The 19,222-nt window shown below is 51.3% G+C and overlaps 1 protein-coding gene across 1 annotated transcript in view; it reads right to left on the reverse strand.

Annotated features, from left to right (window-relative positions):
- RNF123 (ring finger protein 123) overlaps nt 1-19,222 on the reverse strand; it is a 161,958-nt gene that overhangs the window by 123,698 nt on the left and 19,038 nt on the right. Inside the window, exons 6-11 of the mRNA XM_045024068.1 lie at nt 18,511-18,565; nt 18,080-18,165; nt 17,021-17,107; nt 7,186-7,253; nt 3,126-3,264; nt 2,354-2,455 (exon numbers count right to left, since the gene is read on the reverse strand). Coding sequence (XP_044880003.1) covers nt 2,354-2,455; nt 3,126-3,264; nt 7,186-7,253; nt 17,021-17,107; nt 18,080-18,165; nt 18,511-18,565 — 537 coding nt within the window. The remainder of the gene's footprint in view (nt 1-2,353; nt 2,456-3,125; nt 3,265-7,185; nt 7,254-17,020; nt 17,108-18,079; nt 18,166-18,510; nt 18,566-19,222) is intronic.

Consider the following 19,222-nt stretch of genomic DNA (forward strand, 5'->3'; position numbering starts at 1 on the left):
TCCTGGTCTGGACGGCAGATGGATGACTCCATCCCCCTTAGGAGGGAGTCCCTGACCACCACCACCCATCTCCTGCTCTTGGGAGTGGTGGTATGCTGCTTGCCTATGCACTGCAATGGTGCCTGCTGAAGTTATTGCTGAATGCAGTGGGAAGTGTCCTACCGAGGAGGAAGTAATAAGGCCGTCATCCCTAGAAACCTTTGGGAGAGGATTCCAGAGAACCTCCATGAAAGTTTCACCAAGATCTCTCAGGAAGATTCAAGGAACATCCCTGTGTGCATAAACTGCTTGGCGTGCGCACCCCCCCCCACACCCCGCTTAACTCTACAGGGCACTGAAAAGCAGATGATAATGCTACCTCTTTGTTCCACCTCTACCTCTTCTTGTACAAGTAAATTAATGAAAAGTTGATAGTTGTGTCCTGTTAAGATGGGAGCACCATCAGTATAGCTTTGTAATGGAAAATACAATTATACACTTACCTGAGGTTCCTTCCCTTACATCGGGCTCGCCCATGCTCGAAAGCTGGGACTGCAGTGGAATCTCAAACAGGTCCTGGCTCGTGGCATAGCTGGACCCCCTAGTTGCACATTCCCCATCCTCTTCTTCCTCCACCTCCTCACTGTTCACGCCAGGGGCCTATGGCTCAGGCTCCTTGGAGGTATCCCTGATGGTCTGTGGGTTGGTGATGGGGTCTCCGCAGAGTATGGCATGCGTCTCTTTGTAAAAGCAGCAGGTCTGCAGCTTGGCAATGGATTGACTGTTGGCCTCCCTGGCTTTCTGATACACCTGTTGCATTGTTACACTTTCCCACACCATGGTGCTAGTCCCTGTTGTACCCCTTCTCCTGCATCCCCCATACAATCTGCTCATGGATGTCCAGATTTCTACTACTGGTCCGTAGCTGTGCCTGCAGAGCCTCTTCTCCCCACAGGTCCAGGAATCCAATAGCTCCTGTCTACTCCAAGCCAGAGTGTCTGGAGCACGTAGCTGGCACGGTGAGCTGGGCAGTTGCACACAATAGAGAGCTGCTTGATGTGTTCGTCAAGCCAATCAAGAAAAGACATTTCAAAAATTCACAGGGCTTTAAAGAGGTAGTGGGGGGCCTTCCGGTCTCTGTGACCCCTAGGCAGTGGAGTTCACAATTGTCACCACAGCGGTCAGTGTCGGGCATTGTGGGACAGCTGCTGGAGGGCTGTTAGGGTAGACATAAGTAACGCAGTGTCTACATTCATGCTGCAGCCACCTCCATACATCGACCATGGCTCAGTGCCCCCTAGGGAAGTGGTGAATCTGTGTGGCTGTAACAGGGTGCTTACATCAGTGGGACACATGCTTAAGTGTAGACACATGCACAACTAGGTCAACACAAGGCAGCTTAAAAGACCCAACTTTGCATGTAGACCAAGACTTTGAGTCCAGCAGAGTTATGAATTTATGTTCCCAGGCTTATTTTTTGAAGGTGTTGTGCAGGTTTCCTTTGACATGCATCCGATGAAGTGGGTATTCACCCACAAAAGCTCATGCTCCAATATGTCTGTTAGTCTATAAGGTGCCACAGGACTCTTTGCTCCTTTGAGGATGAGGACTGAGAGGTAAGACATGGAGAGATCGCTTTGGGAAAGGCATTCCCCACAAGTGCGAGGGTGTTTTGGACTTTTATCATTTTTCTGTGCAAGTTTGCCCACATTGGTGTTATGGGGGCATTTGATGCATGGGATGAAGTATACCACAGGTTGTGATAGACATATGTAGGACCCATGGATCCTAAAAAGTGTTATGGGGGTACTGATCTTAACGGTGGAGCTATGTCTGTAGGTTTTGCATCCTTTGTTCTGCCAGAGTCTGGTGCCTTTGAGTTTGTGAGTCCTGGTCTGTGGAGAGCTTGCTTCTGATAATGCAGAGGTATTAATTGACCACTTTGTTTAAAGTGGTTTCTTGCAATGTGTGTTAACCCCTTACGTTTAATCTGTTCCACCTTGTATTTAGCTGCAACTTTGAGGACCTTTCCCAGACCTGAAGAACTCCTCTGTGCAGTTCGAAAACTTCTCTTACTGGACCAGCTTCTGTTGGTGGAAGAGACATGACCTCACTCACCTTGTCTCTCTAATGTCCCGGGACCAACATGGCTACATCACCATTGCAAATAAAAAATATTTTAACAAGCTAGAGATGACCTATTACAACCATTGAGTGATAGGCAATTAGGAGTCACCAAGTCACAGGAGCCCCCACAAGCACATCCCCTGAAGGTAGGGAGTATCCTCAGAGTTTTAAGAGCTTTTAAAGCGGCAAGGCAGCAGCACAAATTTCCTAGAATCTTAGCCTCACTAACCTGATGATGCCAACTTACCAACACGTCTATCCCAATGTGAATAACATTCTTCAGATAGCCCAACAGCTTGTGAGCTTTCACCAGGTCCACGCTGGGCGGGTCCTGCAGGATATCCCTCCACTGGATAAGTGCTGGAGTGTTAAGAAAAGTCTACTAGCCAGAACGCAACAGAAGCCCTGCCCCACTGGCTCTGCAAGGAGACTTGCAAGTCTGCGTGCCAAGCAGGTAACAGACATTCCAAGAGGCCACCAGGAAGTACAAATACTTCAGACTTTGCTCACTGAAGTACTGCTAGGACCCTTCTGCATCTCAGTGAGATCACCTCTGGGATCCTCAGGCCCAAGAGCCACACAGCTATGGGCTGCCATTCCCAACCCTCCCACCAACATGTGAGGCACTTTTGCCAGGCCAGGAGATACATTAGAGCGCCCTCAGCCCGGAGTGGAGGATGGGAAGGGCCCATAGCAAAAGGGGCCCACACTCCTGGCCCCTTTGGGGCTTCTACACTGAGTAAGATACACTGAAGGGGTCTTGGTACTCAAGACCAGTCAGCCTACAGCTGAGGCAGCATTATACCCACTTCACTTCAGAGCAAAGTGGAACACCCCCAGTACAGGAGAAGGCCCTACATATTGCCACCCCTGCTTAACTTCCCGCCCTAGGGGCAGCGAAGAGCGCATCTTAGCAGGACAAGCGAGGGCAGGATCATGGATTGCAGAGTTTGGCCTGTGCACTCAGCACCCCTCAGCCAGCATGGTCTAGGTGCTGGCTGTTCTTCCCCTAGGCTTACGGTGAAAGGATATCGGAGTGGGCGGCTGCCGAAGTTAAAAGCGACTGATTCTTTGAAGGAGAGGCTGATAGCGGGGAAGTACGCCATGCCAGCTCCCCTGGTGATGTTATCGAAAGCTGTTCCCAGAGACACACCATTCCTGAAAGAAGAGACAGCCCCCATGGGGTTTAACTAGCCTGGAAGAGGTTAGTGGTTCATCTAACTCAGAAACCATGTTTGGAGGAGGAGGCAATAGACCTTATTTACTGTGATCACACAGCAAGGGGGAAGATGTGCACTGGCAGATACGGAAATCACCGCCAAGCACCAGGGGCCCACGAATCCATACCAGACGTGCGCTCCAGAATCTCATTCAGAAAATGTGTCTCTAGCCCTTTTAGTGCTGTGGTAACCCTGAAAACATGAACGGAATGTGTAGCAATAATGGTATCCAATACATAACAGATAACACTCAGCAGGTGTGATTTGCCCTGTTCATCTATGTCAGGGCCCCGCAGATCTCCAATTCCTCAACCACAACATTCAACTTCAGCTGTAGAATTCACCCTGTGCTGTATCAGGCTGTTTCCTGTCCCCTTGCCTGGCTGGGGCCTGCCTGCAGCTGCCTCTTGGTCCCCAGTGTATATTCCCTGCACAGATCTATGGTGCCAGGCAATTGGTGGGGGGGTGTCAGAGACGTAGAACTGGAGCCAGGGAGCTGGAAGTACAGCCAGAGCAGCAAGGCAGCTGCAGATGAGCTGCTGGTTACAAGCTGCCCCCTCTCCAACACAGATTGGCAGGCCTGGGCATAATCGGTGCTGCCAAGGCCCCTGCAGTCAGCAAGCACAACAAGAACCCAGCATCAAAATCAAGCAAGTTATGTTGAAGAGGATTTTCTCCAGAGCCATGGCTGTGGGCCTGGGGGTGGGAATTTGAGGGATGTCACACAGAGACCAAGTTAGCACTGCTATGGAATTCAGTCCCATTGTGCTGCAGAGTGCTTGTGCCATGCCACCAGCACTAAGCCCACAGGACAGCTCACATGTACAGGAGCCTGGCCTTGGACAGGCATTGCAGGGTAACACTTTGCTAACCTGTTTAGCAAGGAATACTGAAAACAGACACACCTGGGTGAAGGACGTTGTCCCCAGTAGGGGCCCTTTGCCTAGATGGACTCCAGCAGGGCCTGGTCTGCAGATGCTGGGCACCCACAGCGCCCCTGAACTCTCAACATCAGCCCCTCCATAGGCTTTACTTTTCAGGGCCAGAAAATGCCCTGTGCTTTGCCCACCAGGTCCAACAGCAATGTGTTCCCATGGTGCTGCTCCCAGTTCCTGGCAGGAGGAAGCAAACCCTGGTGCCAATGTAATTAGGAGGGAGGGGCCATGAGCTGTACTACAGGGGTGCAAACTGCAGCATGCACTGAAGTTCTGTGATGTAACTGCACTGGATACTGCTGACGTGAACTTAGTCCTGCCATGAGTGCAGGGGACTGGACTAGAAGTCTCTTCCAGTCCTATGCTTCCATTATTCTATTTTACATTAACGTAGTCTTGTGTACACAGAGCAAACTAGGCACCTTGCAGTTCATGCCAGCAGCATCCACACCGCAGCTACAGTGCAGCACACTTTGGTGGACACTGCAGTTCACACACCTGCAGTCTGTATTATTGTGCAGCGTTAGAGCATCTTCTCCACAAAGCACCTGCATTCAGTCCTTGCCGTGCATCAGAAACACTCACCACTTGCTGGACTCCCCTCCCCTAGCCGGCACCCAGCAGCAGTTTGCTCCACACCGGAGATTCCCATTCCCTGGAGAGAATACTGCCACACTCCACTGGACCTGTTTTGCCAATCAACCAGCTGTCATAGAGCGAAGCCCAGCAACCCCCAACTTGCCCTGGCCCCGGAGAAAAGGGGGGTGAGTGCTCTGCCCACCTGCCAGCGGGTGCCTCACACTCAACAGGAACAGGAGTAAAGGCTGTTACACCCTAAGTGCCCCAGAAGGGGGGAGCTCATCTACCCTTCGTCACATAGCTGCCTGGGATTGAGTTTAAAGGTCACCTTCGAGGGATTTTTTTTTTTAAATGAGATTATCCATTGGAAAGCAGCAAAAAAGACCCAAAGGCAGCCTCCAAGGGTTCCCCCACCACCACCCCTCCCCACAGGATGGCTGGAGGGTGTGGGTGGCATATTTGGAACTCTCACCCTTTAATTAGAGGGCTAGGGATAGACTCTTTAACAAAGAGTCACTGAAGATAAACAGCTGTTCAATTTACAGCAGCATTAGACAGTCTGACTGGAGCTCCCTTTCCTCACTCACTCAACTTTCACTCTCCAGCCTTATGCACTATTATTTTACTAGTTCTCCAGCCCCAGAGTCTTCCAGGCTAGATACGAATGGAATTTCTCACAGAAAACACAAGCAGAAAAAAGCGTTTCTGAAGACATCTTTCAGGCTTTCTGTAGCCACCAGATAGTGCAAAGAACAAGCTCCATTCACAGTCTGCTTTGCAGCTCCCTTTAACAGCTAATTCCAGCACGCCCCTATGTCTAGTTCTCTAGCTTTGTACCAGCCTTTTAGAAGTTTAAAACCAAGATCTGATGCAGACTTGCCCCTCCCATTAGCTCACCACTTTGCGTGCCTGCAGCAGCTCTGCATCTGTCAGATAGCTACTGCTGCAGGGGAGTCCATGGAATGGGGCAGGGGGAGTTTTCACAAGTGCAATATTGCAATGGTGCAGAACTCCATGCAATGCCACAGACACCTGACCCAGAGGCCTGAGAACCTGAGTGATTCCTCACCACGCCTAGCAGCACTGCCCCACTCCTGAGGGCACAGCCTGAACCCTTGGACTGCTTTAAGCTGTCTTCACTACAAAGTTAACCTGGCTCCCATGTACACACAAACCTCTGACCTACATTTGACAGAGCTTTCAACTCAGACCAGCTAGCTCATCTGGGGCTATTTGCTAAAGCCCAGGTGCTGCTTTCACTTGGGCTTGTAACCCACGCAGTTTGCAGTAAGGAAACAGGTTCATGCCAATAGTACTCCAATACCTTCCCACAATTCCTCATGTGCCCAGGACAGACAAGTTCTCCCATGACTCACTGCAAAACCATCAGAGGATCTCAGCTTACTGCAGTGCTAAGAACTATGGGATATGCCCCTAGTAGTCCTAGCAACACACTCGGAGGAGTGCAGCACCAGTGTGGACCAGTGTTCCCTCTAATTTTTCCCCCACACATGTGCGGAACGAATTTTGTTATGTGAACCAATATGGAGGTGATGTGTCACAAAATTCATGCGGAGGGGGTGGGGCCAAGGGGTTCAGAGTGTGGGGGCTCCAGCTGGGGTTGCAGGCTCTGGGGTGGGACTAGGAATGAGGGGTTTGGGGTGCAGGACAGGCTGCCCCAGGGCTACAGCAGGGAAAGAGGACTTCCCCGAGCTCTCTCTCCCCACAGCAGCACCTGGGCTGAGGAGAATAGGCACCTCTCCACCAGCTGCGGCAGGCACGGGGCTGGGCTGGGATGGGGCCAGTGAGGAGGGGCACCTCTTCCCCGGCCGCAGAGGCCCAGGGCCAGGGTCAGTGGGGAGGAGCGCCTCTCCCCCAGCGACAGCAGGCCCAGGACTGGGGAAAAGGCATCTCTCCCTGCCACAGCCCTGAGCGCCTGCACCGTGCTTAATAGGCTGCTGTGCGACTGCGCAGCTTACAGGGAACTTAGGTATGGACCCAATAACTTGACCAGGTCTTCGCAGTGTGGCTGCTCACATCTGGGCTAGGTTAACCCAAGCACCATTCCCCTGTGTTAGTTCTGCACCAGAGACAGACCCTTTAAGTCATGCGCAGAAGTAAACCATTTGGGTTCCATGACTATTAGGAGCCAGGGAGAAAGGGTAAGTACCCTACCAAGCTGCTACTTTGGCCAAGGGTTCAGCCATGGGAGTACAATATTCCTGGCGGTTGCCAGGAGGAGCTCAACCAAGGCCTGGCAGAATCTGCTGAGAATAGAGGAAAGAGGAATATTTATATTAAGCAGAGCTAGTCAATGCAGCAGGGAGCCCTGCAAAGATGCTTACAGGCAGAAAGCAATGGTCCCCTCATCCAGGTCTATCAGACAGCTGACGATGTCTCCTGCCGCCCAGGACTGCAAAAAAGAAGAAAAAGGTTTAGAGGCTTATCCAGGTGTTCGACCAGCTTCCCATTGGATATTTCCAAACCAGAGCACAACCAGATACCTATCCCAGACTCTTGGACTGGGAAGAGAAGAACTGGCCAAAACATGGGATTTCTGGTTTATGGGAAATTTTGCGTTTTTACAATTTGGTTTCATTACAAAAAGGAATGAATCAAAATCTGTGCAAGTGTCCCATGAACCAGAAATCCCCACACACACATGCACACCAAATTCATTTCAGTAACACTGACATGTTTCCAAAACAAACACTAGTGTCAGTTTAGGGAGCCCTCTGCCCATGAGTCTGGAAGCCCTGGGGGTCCCTGGCCCAGGGCAGTCCACATAGCAGTGCTGTCACCAATCCCAAGAGAGTCTCAGGGCTTCCATGCTCCTGGTTTCTCAGCAGGCAGTTTGGGAAGCCCTGTAAGTCTGGGCTCAATCCAAGGTTCTCAGGAGCTTCCAGGGCCCCTGGAGCCACCCCCAGTTAGAGTCCCCGCTCTACAGCAGGGGCCCTGGAAGCTCTGGCAAAGCCAGGCTGCCCAGAGTCAGTCAGACACCATGGAAAACTGAGGTCCCTCGCCTCAGGGTAGTCTGTACAGTGGGAGGCTCTTCCTCCCAGATCTGGTGGGGGACCAGGCACTGTGTCTCAGCAGCCCCCCAGAAAAGCTTGTGCAAATTTCACTTGCAGAAAGCGAAGCTGACAAGAGCCTTCCAAAGACAAAACACACCCAAGCACCTGTGGGTGAACACTTTTCCCGAAGTGATCACTCTATATCCAACCTCGCAGTCCTCATCCTCAAAGAAGCCTGCACAATTCCCTCAAAAGACAAGCCTGAGAGCTTAAATTCATAACTTTGCTAGGCTCTAAAAATCATGGACTGAATAGAGATACTGGATTTATAGTTTATTACAATAATCCACTACCAACTTCCCCCAGCTGCTCCCCATGCCCTTCCTTTCCTCCCTATGAATGGAGGGCTGTTAACAGGCCACTTCACCTTGACTGGTCCCTTGAAATGTGTTAACTGCTTCAATAATCTGTTCCACCTCATATTTAGCTGTGGCACTTGAGTACTTTTCACAGACCTGAGAAGCCTGTCTCAGTTCCCAACAGAAATTGGTCAATAAGAGGTATGACCTCACCCACCTTAGAATCATAGAATCATTGTCTTTCTAAAGGCTTGGCTACACTTACAAGTTGCAGCGCTGGTGGAGGCTTTCCAGCGCTGCAATTACACCCCGTCCACACTTGCAGGGCACAACCAGCGCTGCAACTCCCTGGTTGCAGCGCTGGCTGAAAACCCATCAGGGTTGGGGTATAAGGAGTGCAGCGCTGGTGATCCAGCGCTGCTCAGCAGGTGTGGACACTCACCAGCGCTTTAATTGTCCTCCAGGGAATAAGGAGTTATCCCAGAATTCCTGTTCAGCCACTCTGCTCATCAGTTTGCACTCTACTGCTCTTGCCTCAGGTGACCCGCCCTTTAAATGCCCCGGGAATTTTAAAAATCTCCTTCCTGTTTGCTGCAGCCAGGTGTGTGTGGAGTGCAATCAGTTAATCTTTACAGGTGACCATGCCTCCATGCGGCAAACGAGCCCCAGCATGGAGCACTGGCGAATTGCAGGACCTCATTAGTGTTTGGGGGGAGGAAGCTGTGCAGTCCCAGCTGCGCTCCAGCCGTAGGAATTACGATATCTTTGAGCAGGTATCAAGGTCCATGCTGGATAGGGGCCATGATCGGGACGCACTACAATGCAGGGTGAAAGTTAAAGAGCTGCGGAGTGCCTATTACAAAGCCCGCGAGGGTAATCGCCGATCCGGAGCTGCCCCCACGACCTGCCGTTTTTACAGGGAGATGGATGCGATACTTGGGGGTGACCCCACTGCCAATCCCAGGACCACGATGGACACTTCTGAGCTGGGTGGGGGACAGGAGGAGGAGGAGGAGGCGGAGGCGGGGGGGGGGAGGAATACGCGAGTGACACCCCAGAAGACACCCCAGAGTCCCTTGAGGCATGCAGCCAGGAGCTCTTCTCAAGCCAGGAGGAAAGTACCCAATCGCAGCAGCCAGCAGTTGCAGAAGGACAAGCAGAGCAGCGGGTTACCGGTAAGCGGCTTTTATTTTCTGGGTGGAAATGTTTCTGGGGAGGAAGGGGGGTTCGGGCTGTATGCATGCCAGCCTAGATGTGGAATAGCCCATTGATGTGGTCTATCACGTCGCGGTAATCGTCTGCAGTTATCTCAGCAAAAGTTTCAGCCAGAGCGTGGGCAATATGCCTGCGCAGGTTTATAGGGAGAGCCACTATTGTCCTTGTCCCAGTCAGGCTAACGCGTCCGCGCCACTGTGCCGCGAGGGGGGGGGGGGGGGACCATCGCTGAACACAGGCAACCCGCATAGGGTCCAGGGCGGAATCCACATTGCTGTAGAAGAGCCTCCCGCTGTTCCCTAGTGACTCGCAGCAAGGAGATATCTTCCAGGATTAACTCCTGTGAAAAATGTTGGGAGACTCTTTAGTGAAGCTAGTGATAGAGATAGGGAGATAGTGAAGATCACCCCTGCAGCTGCATCTTCACTCAAACCCTCTATCACTGAAGCTTACCCAAAGCAACCAGCACCCCTCTATCACTCAAGCCCCACTTCTCCCTCTATAAGCACCCCTCACTCACCATTTTGTGGCTTCTGCTGTGTTATGTGTGTGGTAAAAGAATGCTAAAGTGAGGACTAAGAACTCCTTCAGTGTCTGGGAATTTCAGTCTTGAGATAATGAACACAATGCTTCCCTGTTAAATGTTGTCAATTCTTTTTTTCTAAAGTGACCTTGACTGCTGGACTGACCAGATGTACCACAGCACAGAAGCTGCAGAATTTGAGAAAAAATCCCCGAAAGAGCAAGGAAGACATGCTGAGGACTGTTATTGCTCACTCTGCTAGAGAGAGTAAAAACTTGCAGGAGTGGAGAGACGAGGAAAGCAGGATCCGCAAGAGAAATGCAGTGGCCAAGAGGAAAAGCACAGAGAAGCTGCTAAGCATCCTGTCGCGCCAAGCGGACTCTATCGAGTCACTCGTTGCCATGCAAGCAGAGCACTACCGTGCTACTCTCCCACCCCCCCCGTCCCAAAGCTTTTTGCCTTGTGCACCAATGTCAGTTCAAACCCCCCTTCCCCAGCATCCAGGTTCTTACCACCACCAGCTGCCTCCAACACCTGTACGTTCACCAACCAGCCCTGCTAACTACAACCCTTACCCTCTGCACTCAACCCCCATCACCATGCAGTTTATGCACCCTGAAGTGCAGGATTCATTGCACAGCACTCCAGACAGGACGTATGCAAACTTGTGACTGTGCAGTTCACCAACCCACACCCCTGCCCTCTTGTGTTCATGAAATGTTGTGTTTCTGTCTGTCAAGGAAGTTTTTTTCTTTTCAATAAAACAATTCTTGGCTTTGAAAACAGTCTTTATTATAGCAGATAGTGAAAGATACCTTAGCCCAGTAAAGAAAGAGGCACTGCAAATCATTTTAGGGATAATAGAACAACAGTGTAAACAGTGCAATTCACTCCCATGCAAGGCAGCAAACATTACTGTTGGCTTTCAGCCTCAAATTCTTCCCTCAAGGCATCCCTAATCCTTGTAGCCCTGTGCTGGGCCTCTCTATTAGCCCTGCTCTCTGGCTGTGCATATTCAGCCTCCAGGACTTGAACCTCGGTGGTCCATGCCTGACTGAATGTTTCACCCTTCCTTTCACAAATATTATGGAGGGTACAGCAAGCGGATATAACCGCGAGGATGCTGCTTTCCCCCAAGTCTAGCTTCCCATACAAGGAACGCCAGCGGGCTTTTAAACGCCCAAAAGCACACTCCACAGTCATTCGGCACCGGCTCAGCCTGTAGTTGAACCGGTCCTTGCTCCTGTCAAGCTTCCCTGTATAGGGTTTCATGAGCCAAGGCAGTAACGGGTAAGCGGGGTCTCCAAGGATCACAATGGGCATTTCGACGTCCCCTACTGTGATCTTCCTGTCTGGGAAAAAAGTCCCTGCCTGCATCTTCCTGAACAGGCCACTGTTCCGAAAGATGCGTGCATCATGCACCTTTCCAGGCCAGCCTGTGTAAATGTCAATGAAACGCCCACGGTGATCCACAAGCGCCTGGAGAACCATAGAGAAATACCCCTTACGATTAACGTACTCTGATGCCAGGTGGGGGGGGGGCAGAATAGGAATATGCGTCCCATCTATCGCCCCTCCACAGTTAGGGAAACCCATTTGTGCAAAGCCATCCACAATGTCCGCATGCTCCCCAGAGTCACGGTCTTTCTTAGCAGGATGCAATTAATTGCCTTGCAAACTTGCATCAAAACGATTCCAACGGTCGACTTTCCCACTCCAAACTGGTTCCCGACCGACCGGTAGCTGTCTGGAGTTGCCAGCTTCCAGATTGCAATAGCCACCCGCTTTTCCACTGTCAGGGCAGCTCTCAATCTTGTGTCCTTGCGCCGCAGGGTGGGGGCGAGCTCAGCACACAGTCCCATGAAAGTGGCTTTTCTCATACAAAAGTTCTGCAGCCACTGCTCGTCATCCCAGACTTCCATGACGATGTGATCCCACCAGTCAGTGCTTGTTTCCCGAGCCCAAAAGCGGCGTTCAACGGTGCTGAGCATTTCCGTGAATGCCACAAGCACTGTAGTGTCACACGCGGCAGGCAAATCCATATCGATATCATCGTCAGACTCCTCACTGTCACTTTGGAGCTGAAGGAATAGCTCGACTGCCAAACGTGTTGTGCTGGCGACACTCATCAGCACAGTCCTCAGCAGCTCGGGCTCCATTTCCCACAGAAATCGCGATTCACACACAGAGCAGAAAGACACTCACAATGGCGCCAAACGTTGCCGGAAAGACAGAATGCTGGGATGTGAAGCGATGCACCACGGGGTGTTGGAACAGGAAGCGGAATGACCCACACACTTCCTTCCCCTTCCCACAATGATGATGATGTTCGTCCATCGTTTTCGAAGAAGACCTTAACATCTATCAGGTTGTGAGCTGTCCACGGTGCGTCCGCAAATGGCTGGTAAGGCCAATACGGGCACGGAATGTTCTGCCACATGTCGGGCAGACATGCGTGGGCACCACTGTTACAACATTTGCAGCTCTGGCTTCACGGAGTGCTCGCTTCTCTTGTGCTAGGGTTATCCTTCTAGCTTCAGATGTCTGGCAGCCTTGGTGGATCAGCGTACGCCATGTCGATCGGTCTTGTGCCAGGGTTTCCCAGGAGGTGATGTCGATATCCAGGGACTTAAGAGAGGCTTTCAGCGTATCTTTGTATCGCTTCTTTTGTCCCCCATGCGATCGCTTTCCTTGAGACAGCTCACCATAGAAGAGCTGTTTGGGGATGCGGTGGTCTGGCATCCTTACAACATGGCCTGCCCAGCGTGTCTGGGCTTTCATAAGCAGAGTGTAAACTGACGGCAGGCCTGCTCTGGAAAGGACTTCTGTGTCAGGCACCTTATCCTGCCACCGAATCCTCAGAAGTCTGCGGAGGCAAGTCGTGTGGAAGTGGTTCAATTGCCTAGCGTGCCTCCTGTATACAGTCCAGGTCTCACTGGCATACATCAAGGTAGTTAGCACTACTGCTCGGTAGACTTTAAGCTTTGTAGCAAGGCTTATTCCACGGCGGTCCCACACGTTGGTCAGCAGTCCGCCAAATGCAGAGCTTGCCTTGGCGATTCTGCAGTTGACCTCGATGTCAATTGTCACTGCGCGGGAGAGGGTGCTGCCAAGGTATGTAAATTGGTCCACTGCTTGCAGCTTTTGCCCCTTCACTGTGATGGTGGGCTCTTGGTGTTGGGCTTTCGGAGCTGGCTGGTGCATCACTTCGGTTTTCTTTATGTTGATAAGAAGGCCAAAGTTATCGCATGCTGCTGCGAATTTGTCCATGCTGGCTTGCATTTCCTGCTCTGATCCAGCATTCAGGGCACAATCGTCAGCAAAAAGGAGGTCTCGTAGCACAGTCTCCTTTATCTTGGTGACAGCCTGGAGTCTTCGCAGGTTGAACAGTTTCCCATCAGTCCTGTATCTCAGGCTGACTCCCAAGGAACTGTTCTGAAAGGCGTCTGACAGCATGGCTGAAAACATCATGCTGAACAGGGTCGGTGCCAACACACACCCTTGCTTGACGCCATTTGTGACGGGAAAGGCCTCTGAAGCTTCTCCGTCGTCCAGAACACGAGTCGTCATGCCGTCGTGGAACTGACGTACCATCAGGATGAATCTATCAGGGCACCCAAACTTCGACATGATGCGCCACAGACCTTCACGACTGACAGTGTCAAAAGCCTTAGTGAGATCCACAAAGATGGTGTAGAGTTCATGATTCTGCTCTTGACACTTCTCTTGGAGCTGTCGGACTGCGAAGATCATGTCCACAGTGCCACGCTCTTTACGAAAGCCGCACTGTGTCTCGGGTAATAGACCCTGTTCCAGGTGGTCAATCAGGCGATTCAGCAACACTCGTGCAAGGATCTTGCCTGCGCTGGAAAGCAATGATATTCCTCTATGATTGTCGCAGACTTTTCGATTTCCTTTCCTCTTGTAGAGGTGTACGATGGACGCATCTTTCAATTCCTGAGGAACAGACCCTTGATTCCAGAAGGACTGAAACAGTTGAGTGAGTTTGTCAACAAGCACTGCACCACCATCCTTATAAACTTCTGCTGGGATCGCATCAGATCCTGAGGCCTTGCCACTGGACAGCTGGCTGATGGCCTGTAGGATTTCAGACTCTGATGGTGGAACGTCCAGACTGTGGTTGATATCCGCCTGGGGCATTCTATCAATCGCCTCGTTATTAATGGAAGATGGGCGGTTCAGTACGGATTGAAAATGCTCAGCCCAACACTGTAGAATCAGAGTCTTCTCAGTAATGAGAGTTACACCATCTAAATCCAGTAAAGGAGAGCTCCCTGAGGGCCGAGGTCCGTACAAGGATCTGAGGGCTTCGTAGAACCGTTTGGCATTGTTTCTATCAGCAAACATCTGGATTTCACCTGCCTTGGCACTCAACCAGGAGTCCTGCATCTTGCGAAGCTTGTTCTGTACGGTCCTGCGAGTGTTGTTAAAGGCATTTTTCTTAGCTGATGACGACGGGTCGTTCTGATGAGCACGGTAAAGGCGGTGCTTTTCAGCAAGTAAGGCCTTGATCTCTTCATCGTTTTCATCAAACCAGTCCTGCTGTTTCCTGTGTGAGGGTCCAAGAACCTTTAGTGCAGAAGAGTGCACAATATTCCAGAAGCGTTCCCAGTCCTTCTCAGCATTTTCCTCTAATTGCAGCTCTAAGAGTTGGTTGTCAAGATCTTCTGCTAGTAAAGCTGCTGTATTGGGGTTCCTCAGTTTACTGACGTTAATCTTTTTCACCACAGCTCTGTTTCCCTGCGGACGTCTCTTTGGCTTGATGTAAAGGCTTAATTTAGAGATGATGAGTCTATGACCAGTCCAACAGTCAGCACTCGGCATGGCCTTAGTCACCCTTACATCCTGTCTATCTTTCCTCCGCATGATGACATAATCAATGAGATGCCAGTGCTTGGAGCGTGGATGCATCCAGGACATCTTTTTGCGAGTGGGCAGGCGGAAGATGGTATTGGTAATGATCAGATCATGAGCCACACATGTCTTCAGGAGTAGTAAGCCATTGCTGTTACATTTGCCGATTCCATTTTTTCCAATGACGCCATCCCAGGCAGAGTGATCAGATCCTACTCTCGCGTTAAAATCGCCAAGTAGAATCAGCCTGTCGGTACGCTTCACGGATGAGAGTAGGGCATCAAGATCTTCATAAAACTTGTCCTTTACTTCATCCGGATTCGTCATTGTGGGTGCGTAAGCGCTGATTAGTATAGCTTGCTTTCCTCTCGGTAGTGGAAGATGCAGTGTCATGAGTCGGTCGTTCACACCCTTGGGAAGACTGGCAAATTTGCGGACAAGTTGATTCTTAATCGCAAAGCCAACTCCAGATTCACGACGTTCGTCACTGCTACGTCCACACCAGAAGAATGTGTAACCACCCCCTATTTCTGTGAGCTGACCTTCGTTGGCTACACGAGTTTCACACAAGGCTGCAATATCGATGTTAAATCTTGCGAGCTCTCTAGCGACCAGGGCTGTTCTTCTTTCTGGTCGATCTGCTGAGGGGTTATCTTGAAGCGTGCGTACGTTCCATGTACCAATAATGAGTGGTGTCACCTTGCGGTTTGTTATTTGAAGTTTTGTTGTTCGACCGCATAAGATGGGATCCCCTCCAGCCGCGGTAAGCTGGCCAGGGTTCTGTGAAGCAAACAATTTTTAGGGCACCTTTTCTAGCCCCTTCCTCTTGCTACGGAGGTGAGCAGTGCGGTCCTAAAAAGGGCTGCTCAGTCACTCAGGTAGACGCCGAATCCAGCTGTTGCTTCGATCAGCAAGACGACGACCATTAGACCTGAGCCGCCTGTGTGCAGGTCCATGGCTACAGCTCCCAGTGTATCCACACCTGCTGCTTCGTCGCTCGCCCATCGCCACAGGACTTTGAAATTTACGGAAGTTAGATGTCAAGACTTGCGCGTGGATTGGATTAAAGTGAGGGAGAGGTGCGCATAGTCAGCCTCACTCTCTCTTCCCACAATACTCAGCACCAAAACGGGACGAGGTGCTCTGTGGGATAGCTGCCCACAATGCACCTCTCAATACAGCGCTGGAAAGTGCTGCAAGTGTGGCCACACTGCAGCGCTGGTAGCTGTCAGTGTGGCCACACTCCAGCGCTGACCCTACACAGCTGCATGACCAGCGCTGTAACTCCCAGCGCTGCAACTTGTAAGTGTAGCCAAGCCCTAAGACTGAGCCTTGCAGGCAGGCACAGCCAGGAGCATTCATTCTGACTTTCCTGACAGAAATTGGAAGTTTTCACAGGGAAGATTTCAGTTTTGCAAAGAGAGCAATTTGGGTTGTTTTCTAACAACCCTTTTTTGGCCAAGTCTAGTAAGGAAAGCACAGGACTTCTCCTTCCCACAGAAGCTTACGCAGCATCGTCAGCCACCTCTGCCCAGTTGTGCACACAACACTCAGAGGCTCTCCTTGTTGGCCATCACTAGGTTTATGCGTAGGACTGTGGCTGTGTCAGACCCACAAACCCAGCAGAATTAGCCACAGGGCAGCAGCATTGTTTAACAAGGAGCAAACCAAATGGTGCCCTCCCAAGAACAGTAACAGCGCCAAGCTGAGGTTCATTCCCATCAGCAGCTGCTCAGTGAACTGAACTAGATGGCCAAGCAGCTACGTCTGAATACATAGGTGCTGTAAGGGTGCAATGTGCTACCAGGAGCATAGGTCAGTGATTATCAGGCTGCCTGCATCCCTGAGCTCACCTGGGGCTGGCCCCTTCCTTCCCTTTTAAAGGGAACATGGCTCTGCTACCTCTTCTCTTCCCCTGCCAGCATTCACAAAGACGGTGATGGGGTTCAATGTGGTTTGAGAGCAGCACTGCCTCTCGGGACTCTGCTAACTGCTGCACAGAGCCTGCTCCTCTCAACACCTCCGTGTCACTGCAGATGCCAATTAAGGCTTCTGCAGAGCTCATCACTGCAGCTGGGGAATGCTAGCCCCTGCAATCACAGTGCTCAACTAGCAACCTAACCTGTTACCTGTGGGGAAGGCCCAAGAGCAAAGGGGAGCTCCCTTTTGGCAGCCATTGAGCACAGGCACTTACTTTACCATAGTTGGTGGTGGTGACGTTCCACTTGCGCACCCTGTTTCCATCATATGCATATGAATCCGGAGTGTCTCCAACCCCCTCCTGCATAGAGAGGAGGCCAAGAGTAGAGTCAAGCTGTCTGGGCGCAAGGAGCCCAGCCCAAGCACCTCACACCCAGAGGGGCAGCCACTACAATGGGAGCAAAGCCACAGGGCAGAGAAAATGGGCTTTCTGGCGCTCAGCAGCATGCACACACTGCTGGGGGAAGGAGGAGAGCATTGGACCATAATTCTAGTAATTGACACACACACAGCCCCCAGATCTGTGGTCTAACACACAGAGTATCACCTGTGATCCTCCCAGGGCAGCAGCAGATTGCTTTCTGCACTCCCACAGCACCTGCAAAGATCCTGTTACCCAGCGGCACTTGCACTCCCACTTCCTATGACTTTTTACAGACCACCACCCCACTGACCTTCAACCCAAACAAAAGAACAGGAGCAAACCACACACCAAACACTCTAGCCAGTGAGACACCACCAGCTGCTCCCCATCCCCCCTGCCTTGCCAATCACACATCAACATTCCAGGACAAACTGAAAACAGGCAGGCCAGACTCCAAGTGAAACAAACAGTCCCCAAATGCCTGGCAAGAGTTTACCAGGCTTTGCTTATGCCAGCCTGAGAAGCCATGTAGCATCTGTTGGCAAGAACCATGTTGAGGCCCAGATGCCACCACTGTTCCCATCAGCCCTGTATATCATGCTAACGGTGCCAGAGGAGAGAGCAGCAGAGAGCCCTATGTATCCTGAGATGCAGCATTTGCTGTCCCTAGTTGTGTATCCAGCATGAGCACATAACACACGAGGGATTTGGAGGACACCTGCACTGTACCCTAGTCTGCAAATGCAGCAGAAACAGCTTTTATGAGGTCTTTATTATTTTATGAAGATGTGACATTTACAGCGTACACATGTGCTGGGAAGCAGCTTTAGTGCACCAAGACAACAGAACATGCCCCCCACCTCGGCATGCAGGCCAGGAACAGGCTGCAGAGCTGTGCGGTTACAGTACCTCCTGATTAAACCTGCAGTTGAGAGTGCACCAGCCAATCTGCATGAGCCCTTGGGAGGAGATGAGCACCTCGTAGATCCACTTGCCTGGCAGAGGGAGGAGAAGAGCAGGGATGACAGAGCCAGACAGCACAGGCTAAGAACTCAGTGCAACAGAAGAGCAGGCAGCTACACTGCCACTGCAGGAGAGGATGTGATGTCCAGGGGACCTTAATGTCAAGCCCAACCCCCTGAGCCAACTCCTCCCATTTGGTATCAGACAATGGCTTCCTTCCCTTCCATCCCCACAGACCAAGTGGAAGGATTGGGGTTTTAAAGGCTTGATGAGGCTGCAGTGTATCACAAACACCCTTGTCTCTTCAGCTGGGTAATCTGCGACTCCCTTCTGCCATTGCAGGCTCTCTAGCCACACCATCCACTCACTGCACTTACCTTTATACACGCAGGTCGTGGCCCTGATGGAGCCAAAGTTGCTGTGGCCAATCACCTGAACCAAGGAACAAACAAGGGAGATTTGTACAGCTGAGGCAGGCCCACAGATTTCCCCCAGCCCAGGCCCCACCACTGGCACTTCCCATTGCATGCAGCCCAAGTCACATGGTAGACTTTTCCATCATAAGTCAGAGAGACAGTTGCTATCAAAGGAAGCGTATCAATTCCCAGGATCTTCAGCAGCAAACAGTCTGGAGTTACCTGGATTGGATACATCCCGTAACGCATGGTGTTTGCAAATACATTAGGAGCTCAGCAGCACCACGAGGGCCCAGCAGCAGCTGCCAAGTAAATATAGCTTGCTGCAGGTGCTGCTGAGAGTACAAGAGGAGCGGGAGAAATGTCTGGATCCTAGAAAAGCCATGTGAAGCTAGGATGAAGTCACAGGTTCAGTATATCCAGCCTGGAGACAAGGACTAGTGAGTATTTACTAGGGTTCCCACCAGGTTCTTTCCCAACACTGAGAAATGACAACCCATGCTCTAAGGTGCTCCTGATTTCAGGGCAGACAAGGAGATAGGGGTTCAGGGAGTGACAGGCAATTTACACACACATCAGTTTGACAACGCACTCTAGATCAAGGGGAGGATAGAGATGGGGTGGTGGTGGGCAAAGCAAGAAGGACTGAGGAAGAACAACAAGAGATTGAGAT

This window comes from Mauremys mutica, chromosome 7, assembly GCF_020497125.1.
Source record: "Mauremys mutica isolate MM-2020 ecotype Southern chromosome 7, ASM2049712v1, whole genome shotgun sequence".
NCBI lineage: Eukaryota > Metazoa > Chordata > Testudines > Geoemydidae > Mauremys > Mauremys mutica.